The sequence below is a fragment of the Oryzias melastigma genome, linkage group LG16, assembly GCF_002922805.2.
Source record: "Oryzias melastigma strain HK-1 linkage group LG16, ASM292280v2, whole genome shotgun sequence".
NCBI lineage: Eukaryota > Metazoa > Chordata > Actinopteri > Beloniformes > Adrianichthyidae > Oryzias > Oryzias melastigma.
In genome coordinates, this window is record NC_050527.1 from 12,732,243 (window position 1) to 12,742,317 (window position 10,075).

At 38.8% G+C, this 10,075-nt stretch overlaps 1 protein-coding gene across 5 annotated transcripts in view; it reads left to right on the forward strand.

The window, feature by feature from the left end:
* The window catches only part of LOC112143303 (CUB and sushi domain-containing protein 3), a gene marked incomplete at its 5' end in the record, with an annotated part of 317,263 nt that overhangs the window by 25,665 nt on the left and 281,523 nt on the right, over positions 1–10,075 (forward strand). For all 5 annotated transcript variants that reach the window (XM_024267159.2, XM_024267162.2, XM_024267160.2 and 2 more), the window contains 1 exon segment: positions 107–329. In XM_024267159.2, the coding sequence (XP_024122927.1) occupies positions 107–329 (223 nt within the window).

Genomic DNA, 10,075 nt, shown 5'->3' on the forward strand with positions numbered 1-10,075 from the left:
AACAAAGCAATTTCTCTATCATGGGATGAATTAAAGTTTAATATCTATCAAATGCATTTATATTGAAACAATGGTGCCATAATGCTCCTTCTCTTTCTGTCTTCAGGTTTCATCCATACCTGTGGAGGCACATTAAAAGGAAGGAATGGGACAATAGAAAGCCCCGGGTTTCCATACGGATATCCAAATGGAGCGAACTGTACCTGGGTGATTGTTGCCGAGGAAGGGAATAGGATTCATATAGTTTTTCAATCTTTTGCTGTGGAGGAGGAATATGACTTTTTATCTTTGTACGACGGGCATCCACATCCAGCTAACTTCAGAACAAGGTAAGGAAGCTCCTCTGAAGCTCGGCGCCTTGAAGGCGACGTTTGAAGACAGCGAGGCAGAGATGGGAAGATGTGAGGAATGAAAGGTCATCTTTAATGTGCGCAGGACAAAAAAAAAGTGTCTGTTTTTGTCAGCGAGGTGTTAGGCAGGTCAAAGGTGTGGTGGGCAAAAAAAAAAAGTTTTGTGTCAGCTCTTTTCTGAACATGCTTTATGTGCAGCTAAGCTGCCCTGTGAAGAAACCAAAGTACCTAAAAAAATGTTTTTTTCTCAAGTAAGTTCAGCTCATTTATTGTTTTTATAAAGTGTTGCAATTTGAGTGTTTGTGTGTAATAAGGAGGCAGAAATACATCTTCAACAGCATGTTTTTAAACACCTTACAGAGGTGTAGAGACATATGACATCACACACAAATACTCTTCTTGTTTACTTTTGTCTCTGAACATGCAAACAGCTGTTAAGTGCGTGTTCTTCCTGGATTCCTACAACAGCCTGACATTCAAGCTCTGTGGGATTCAGCGTTTTACATTTCCATGCTGCCCTTTACGGATTTTTGTCTCGCAGAATAATGTGACCCATCTTCTGTTTCATTTTGGTACTGCACGACGTTTGCAGTTTGCAATTTCACAATTGGGCACATGATTGCTTAAATAATTGCAGCAAATATTGTGAATCCTACAATTTGGCAAATTGATTTGGCTTTGAAGTAGATAGGCCGATAATTGTCTTTGTCGATCTTTCCCAATTAAATTCTGCCTTTTTTTTGGCATGGGGAAAAAAATGTAGTAAAGGTTTCACATCTTTCTCATTAAACCGGATAGCTGAAGGAAACCTCTGTTCACAAATAAGAAAGAAAGTCATGTTTTATTTGATTATCTGGGATGATTGAGAACATGCCTTTTAGACATGTCAAAAGCCTTTTAAACAGACATCATGGCCAGCTCCCATTCACCAGCAAACACCTTCATCTCAGCTGAAAGCACAATCGAGTATTTGAATGTAAAAAAATCAGAATCGTATGATTTTTGCCCCATTTATACGTCTCAGCTTCAGTGGAACTGGGATGAGGTCATATGCTAATACAATGAAGGATAAGCAGACTGGAGTGGCAATGAAGGTAGATAATACAGACAGGATTGTTGCTGCTGCTTTAGTGGCCGAATCACTTCAAAAAAGATTATGAGGCACATTTTATCCCTTTTTATTTTTATTTAAAGAGCTGTTAAGTCAAAAAGAAAAGAAATCATGAACAGGCAGGGTTAAGCTGGTGTCAGTGGGAAAAAAATACATTTTAAAGTGAGGTGTTCTTGTATGACTGATTTGGTGAGTTATAATACATCGTTTCATTGCTGGAATGTTCATTTTGAAATAAATTAAACATGTTTGCCACTTGCAACAGCAGAATTCTTAAATAGTTGAGACTCCTCTTCTTAATTAGTTTCAGATTTCATTTTTTTTTAGTTGCTAAACATCCCAATTAACATTATTTCATACAGTAACTAGGTTTTATTAACCCTTTGACATTGGCAATTTCACCAGTGACCCCTAAATAACACACTGTTTTTGACACACTGTAGCTCTTTGACCGTTCACGCGATCAAGCCCAATGAGGCAATTGTTTTTTGTGGTATTGGACTATATAAATCAAATTGAATTGAACTTAATCAATGTGAATCAGCTAATTCTGATGTGGAGAAAAGGGGCTTTAAAAATGAGCTTTGTAATATAGTACTAATGTAAATAATACCCCGGTCAGGATCCAGACTCAGATGTTGGGTTATGTGGATAACCCAGTAACTGGGTCCACATAACCCAACGTCTGGGTCAGCATAAACCAACATTTCGGTCCAAATATCCCAACATCTGGGTTTGCATAAACCCAACATCTGGGTCTGCATAACCCGACATCTGGGTCCCAGTAACCCAACATCTGAGTCCAAATATCGCAACATCTGGGTTGGCATAACCCAGTATCTGGGTCCCAATAACCCAACATCTGGGTCAACATAACGTTACATCTGGGTCCCAATAAACCCAACATCTGGGTCCGCATAACCCAACATCTGGGTTCCAATAACCCAACACCTGAGTCCAAATATCGCAACATCTGGGTCCGCATAACCCAGTATCTGGGTCCCAATAACCCAACATCTGGGTCAACATAACGTTACATCTGGGTCCCAATAAACCCAACATCTGGGTCCAAATATCCCACTATCTGGGTCAGAATAACCTTACATCTGGGTCCGCATAACCCAACATCTGGGCCCGCATAACCCAACATCTGGGTCCGCATAACCCAACATCTGGGTCATCATAACTACATCTGGGTCCAAATATCCTACCATCTGAGTCTGCATAACCCAACATCTGGGTCCGTATAACCCAGCATCAGGGTCCCAATAACCCAACATCTGGGTCAGCAAAACCTTACATCTGGGTCTCAATAAACCCAACATCTGGGTCAGCAAAACCTTACATCTGGGTCCCAATAAACCCAGCTTCTGGGTCCAAATATCCCACCATCTGGCCACATAACCCAACATCTGGGTCTGCATAACCCAACATCTGGGTCTGCGTAACCCAACATCTGGGTCCCAATAACCCAACATTTGCGTCCAAATATCCCAACATCTGGGTCTGAACTTGATGCAAAACTAATACGATGGGCGCCTCAATTTTAAATGGTGCAACGCATTTTCACTATTAAGTCCTCATATTTGGACACACGTTTTTGGAGAGTTTTTTGTGGAGAAAAATCCTGTGAGGAACCTGAAGAATAACTTTCAACTTCAGAGAAACATAAAGCTGCTGTTTACAGACACAACAGGATTCTTCCTCCTAATATGGAGCAATGGAGTCAGTTGTTTCCACGTACCAAATCGAGCCGCATATTACGTGGCGACTGATTCTTAAATGTTTCACATAATCATATGAGGTCATGTTGGCTTTTCTCCACTTTAGAACCCACTAGAATTGCGTTAATTGCATAAATGGTTGAAGAGTTACGGTAGTCGAAAGAATGTCAACACTGTAGCTAATACTCTGGTATTAAACGGTTAATCCTAAACCCCGACATTCTGTTTTTGAATATGAAGCCATATATATGGATGAGCGACATATCGGTGCCAGTATCGGTATCGGACAATATTTGCATAATTTAAGTTTGATATTATATATTGTTCTGACTGCTTTCAGATACAATTTGTTTTTGACATGGATACTTGTTTCGAATAGATCCTTGGCACTGGGAAACTAATGTTTACAGTCATAGTCAGTGCTCTGACTGTTTGCATGTATATTTTATATTTGTCGTTTGTCGTGGGTGTCCTCAGAACAAATGTCCAGAAACCAGAATGCAGTTGCAATAAAGGTTGCAGAGGCGCCAAGGATAAACTTTTACCTTTTATTAAAGGAAATGAGCACATCCATTGCTCACAAGGCTCACTTCACAGCTTCACACAGCAGCTTCTCACAGCTTCAGAGCCCCACCCCAAACATTTCCACTTCCTTTTAAACTCACCATGCCCCTCCCAGTGGGCGTTGCAATCAATTAGTTGTGGCATCTCAAACAGTTGTAAAAATACTTTTCATAAATTAAAGTAAACAAAAACATTTCTCAGACTAACTGAAAACATCTGCTTCTGTATGAACAGCGATTTCTGGGTCCACCTAAAAAGAAATAAATAAATAAAATAAATAAATGTAAGAGTCAGGTAAGTCACGTGACCGGCAGGATCGGACGCGAACTTCCTGTAAACAAAAGAAAAGAACAGAAAAGAGCTACAGGTGACGGCGTGTTTGGCTATATGTAAATGTATGTGTATGGATTACGTGTCGGCAACCCTGTGTGCACCCAGGGGGACCTGCAGAGGGAGAGGGACAGAGAAGAACGTAAGTGTTTAGGATGAATGGAGCGCGTGTGTGTGGCTGCGGGTGTGTGTGTATGTGCGCGAGTGTCCGAGTGCAGCTATCAGCTGACGGGGCTACACCGTCACATCGTTCCTAATAGATTCCTAACAATGGCAAGCTTATGATTTAAAGTTACGTCTAATAATCAGAAATGGTCGGAATGTTTTCAGAGATAATCTTTTAAGTCTTAAAGTGATACTTCATACTTTCTTTTAAAGAAACAAAAAGCAAATCCAAACTTAGTGTTATTGTAGACACTTAAATATCGGTATCTCCAAACATCAGATATCGACAACAGTTGCAGGGGAAATATCAGTATCGGCCAGAAAAATTATCGTCTCATCGCTAAAGCCAACTCATTGGAACCAGATGCTCTTAAAAAGTGCACTGGAAGCTGAAAGTAAAATGGAGCAATTACCCATTGGTTACTATGTAAAAAGTCAAATTTACACCAAAAAAAATTGTTTGCTTTAATGTTATGTTTTATTGTTGTTGCTTTTCTCTATTCATGTCAACATTACCTCATCTATTGTGGTTTGATCATTTTTTTTATTGGATCAACCCAACAAAACCCTATATTTATTTACAGTTCACCCATTTTGCAAAAAAACTTAGCTGGATGAAACCAACAAAAAGTGGCAGCATGACTTCATTGTCTTTGTTTAAAATCTCCGGGGTGATGCAGAGATCATTTTGTACATGTCTATGATTTCATCCCTACTAATCAGAAAAGTTGGGTAATTCCTGGCATCATGTTACACCGTGAGTCTGTAATCATGTGAGACCAGAAGCCCAGTCTCTATTCATTGTCATTCATAAAAGAAAAGTCAGAGAGACAGGAAGTTCTGGCAGTCAAGAAGTCCACCTGAAATAGAACCATATTTTAAGTCTTTTTACATTATCCCCCCCCTTTTTTTTACATTTTAGTTTGGTTTTTTTGAATTAAAAGAACAAAAACAATTGATCTGAAGACATAATTCCTCTCTGTTATCTTGTGACGGCTCAAAAAAAAAATTACCTTAAATCAGCTTTTACAGGCTTATTTATACATTTGAAGAGTTAAGCTCAACATTTCTAAAGACTTAAATATAAAAGACTTTTATTTTGGAGCTCACCTCATGACTTTATTAAAATAGCACTTTCTTCCTCCTGCAAAGAATTCGTTTCCATGTCAAGATAAAATAAAATGTAGATGTGCAAAATAAATTCCAATTCCCTGAACAACCTTCAGACGTATTCTATTTTTTGAGCTGCCTGAAGTCAAACAGTCCATCAAAAGACTTTAGAGTGGCATAAAGCAGTTCATCAGCAGTGCGAGTTCGGAATATGAAGCGCCCAATATAAATCCATCCATTCATTTTCCATGTCCACCTGCTCTTAATTCAATTTATAGAGCCCGATGAAGCCAACAGCAGCTTTCAAAGGTAAAGGGAAAGTACATCACAGATCTATACCAGTCTGTGAGGAAAAACAGACGTGGCGTAGACATTTAAGGGTTATGGTGGCTCTATGCTTCAGCAGCACGGTGACAGCAGGCTACTACCTACCTGTCCTCAGCCGCTATCACTTGTTGCAGCAGGTAGATTCAACAGGTGCCGGTAGACACCTGTATAGATAGAACCGTCCTCCTCTTGAATCTTAATTAATCTAATCTCAAGCAGCCCCCTTCCTGATTTCTCTTTTAAAGTAGTTTTGAGAAACGCTTTAGAAATCGCTGCCTTCTGGCCTTATCATTCATTTTTCATTTCTGATCCACCCGATGCACCAGTCGGCAAATATAAAAAAGAAGCAAACATAGCTGACACTTGCGACCAATGTGCCTGTGCACAAAAAAAACCTGTCACCCAAGGATTCCCCCAGGTGACAGAATCCCTAAGCTATTTTGCCTCAAGCAGTGACTATTCCCTCTTGCAAATAATCATAGCTTGGGGAGCAGCACTTCCATCTATTGCCAGGCAAAAAGTGACATGAAAGGTTTTCTATGAATATCATTTGAGGAAAAAGAATACAAACCACTTCAAAACATGGCTTTTGTAATATATGCCATGAAAGAACCTCTTGGCTAAATGCTTTGTTGAAACAATCGGTAGCAAGTTAATGCAGTTCAAGACTAACTCATCCTTTCTCAGGTCATATATTTATAGATGCTCCTCATCTCTGTTATTTTTTAGTTTTAGTTCAAGTTAAGGCTTTTTGGTAAAGCTCATCTTACATCTTTTGAGAATAAATGACCTAACAACTGCCCTTACGGTGGGGAAGTGGGCTGTCTACAGGTGAAAAAGGTGTATGGGGTAAGCGACGAGTTGTAGGGAACACCTAAACAGCACGTAATAGTAAGTAAGGGGGAAGTAGGTCAGACGTCGTATGGATTTTTCTTTTCAACTCTCCCAAACCCTTCACAGTGCACAAGGGGTTTGTTAGTGCTGTCCAACTGATAAATGGGTTGTTGCATGCTTTGTCCGTGCAGGAAATTAGACAATCACAGCATAGCACTTAGCATCACCTGCACAGCCCGTCAGTAAGAACCCTGTATGGGCGCCTCACTAATGACACGATTGCGACGTACGGGCTCGATAGGACAGCATCCCCCATTCGTCATAAGTTGGTGCAACTTCCATTATCCTTACAAATACTTTATGATACACTTACCACACGCACAAAAAAATGTACATTTCATTTTTATGAGATGCTTTAAACTGCCTGCACAAGCCTCAAGACACTCCTGTGCTACCTTTAACCTCTTAAAGGGGCTATACCATTAATTTTCTTAAGTCTTTCAGAGGAAACTGCATCCATAAATATGATTATATATTGGAACACTAAATAGCACATTATTTATGAAACACAAGTTATTTTGTGAACTCTTTTTCTACTCGGAAGAAAGACGCCTGGATCTCTAAAACTCCACCTTTCACTCCTTCTGGGTGCCTCTTACTTCATGACGTCCTCAGCTGCGTTTCTCCCATGGAAACAAACATCCACATTTCTGCAAAGATGGATGTGCATGTTGTTTATCTGCCTTTTGTTCATATCATTCACAGACAGAAAGTGATGGCTAATGGGTTAATTTTAGGTGAAATTTGGTCCCAAAATATGCAACCACCACCAGATAAACATTTTAGAATCTATTGTAATGATGAGAACATTGATCTTATTAGCACTGGCTGTGAATGTTTCTGTTTTCTTTGAAACATTGTCAGTCTCTGTGTCAAAAATCCTCTTCGCTTTTATGTTAATCATTTTTGTGGAGACACGAGCACCTTTCCAGCTCAATAATCCATGTTCAAACCAGTTCTTCTAATTCGTCGCTTGCCTTTTCCACCAGGAAATAGTCTGCTCCCTTTCTGCAGCCGTATTCTCAATATCTCCCGTCTGCTTGTGCAATTCTTGGATATCCAGGAATCCACCTTAAATGTGGTGCGAATTCCTCACCAGAATGATCTTGGGCATATACCACCGCACACAATTTAAACACTAAATCGATGAGTGTTTCTTGAACATTGTCAAACTTGATCACAACACTAAAAATCACAGACAATTGATGTCTGCTCGACTGTGCACAAGCCAGGGGAGCTTGAAAAACTATGTGATCACCACTAGTTTCCAAAAGCTAGCTGATCACAGCTCGTATCCAGAAGCTAGCTGATCTCAGCTCGTATCTAGAAGCTAGCTGATCACAGCTCGTTTCTGGAAGCTAGCTGATCACAGCTCGTATCCAGAAGCTAGCTGATCACAGCTTGTTTCTGGAAGCTAGCTGATCACAGCTCGCATCCAGAAGCTAGCTGATCACAGCTCGTTTCTGGAAGCTAGCTGATCACAGCTCATATCCAAAAGCTAGCTGATCACAGCTCGTTTCCATAAGATAGCTGATCACAGCTCGTTTCCAGAAGATAGCTGATCACAGCTCGTTTCCAGAAGATAGCTGATCACAGCTCGTATCTAGAAGCTAGCTGATCACAGCTCGTTTCTGGAAGCTAGCTGATCACAGCTCGTTTCTGGAAACTAGCTCAAGCTAGCTGTGATCAGATACCTGGAAGCTAGCAGAAGCCACTAGAAGAAGTGTTTGTTTGAGTTAGCTTGCAGTGCAGACTCTTCCTGAAAGGAGCCATTCTCAATCTGTGACATCACCACGTAAGAACCCGCTCATTTTTGTGGGTATGGTAGAGTGCAGGTTTTTAGAGAATTACTCAGGAATTCACAAACGGATCATCAAATTACCGCTTTGGGGTTCTTAATAGTGAAAAATGAACAGTATAATACATTTAAGGACTCAAAAAGTTGATTTTGCATGATATAGACCCAAGCTAATATTTAGGCTAATCCTATGAACACATAGTCAGAGGGCCCAAGCAGAATTACCCCCTGTGGTAATATAACCCAAAAAGGTGATGTCCACAGGTGTAGATGCCAGGTCTTAAGAGGTTAAGATGTGGCTGTCCTGCCAGGGCACTTGAACACCCAAAAGCCTGCAGCACCTGTTCAACCCCTGATACTGGTGCATGTCACCAAGACATAGGCAATAAAAAAACAATTCTTCGCTCTGGTCATCTGTAATTTTGCCATTTCTGGCTTATTTATTTCATGTATTCCTCGAAGGGAATCATAACTGTTGCAGCAGTCTTGGTCAGTCAATAATTGTTAAACGGCTGCTAAGGAGTCATTATCGATTATAATTGCAGCAAGTATGAATTATCTTCTGAAGTGGTCAGTGTTGCAGTGAGCCGGATCTAACAGAAAACGCTGTATGCAATATTCTAAACAATCTGATGCAACATTCTTTTTTTTTTTTTTTTTTTTATAAATGACTTCCAAAGATTACAGACAAATCTAAGGAGCAGCCTTCTTGATCATCTTGTTCAGCTCGAGTCTTTTGGCTCTGATGCTGCTGCCCCACCAGATGGCTGCATCTAAAACTGCGCTCTGCACCACAGATTTGTGAAAGATATGCAACATCCTTCAAGAGGCACACGAGTCGGTTTCAAGCTCTCCACAACAAAAAACAATAAAAATACAGTATTTCAAAAGTGTTAATCTTTTTTCCTCCATGTTTTTTACCTAAAGACCTAACATTCCTCAAGATGATTGAAAAATTAAAGTTTCTTTTTTTTGTCACCTCGCAACCCTTTTAGCTCAAAAAGAAACAGATTCTTGTACGTTTATAAGAGATAGGGTGAAGCTTTGAAATAAATGGTGAGACAATTTTAAAGAAGCCTTAGAATTTCTTTTTTTTTACTGGGCTAGATAAAAAGTGGAAAAAAAGCACAAAAAACACACACGAAACTAGTTCTTTCTTTCTTTTGCAAAAATAATTACCCGAAACATATTCATTTCTTGTATTTATTTTAAAAAAGTTATATTCATTAAATTGTAAGTTAAACTTTTTCTTTTTTACATTCAACAGTTAAAACTCTCTGCTTGTAGTTTAATCTAAGCCTTTAATTTAAACCTTCTAACATTTAATACAAAATATATATTTTTTTGTGCTGAAAAAAAAGCTGCACAGTTTAAACATGTAAACTTTATTATGGCCCATTGAGCTTTACTTGAATTGAAAATAAATGAGATATAATATTAGAAACTAAAAATATGCTATTCTGCTTATATTTGACTCATTTAGCATTTATTCTAGATCAAAACCTCATTTAATATACAGACTTATTGCTTAATTTCCTAATTATAAAAATATAAAAATGTAAAATATTGAAAATGTATTTTAAAAAATACATATTTTTTGATAAATTAATGATTTATCAAAATCAATCAATGATTTAAAAATATATTAAGAATCTAAAAACGATTAAAAAAATACAACTTTTTTTTTTTTTTTTGCAATTTT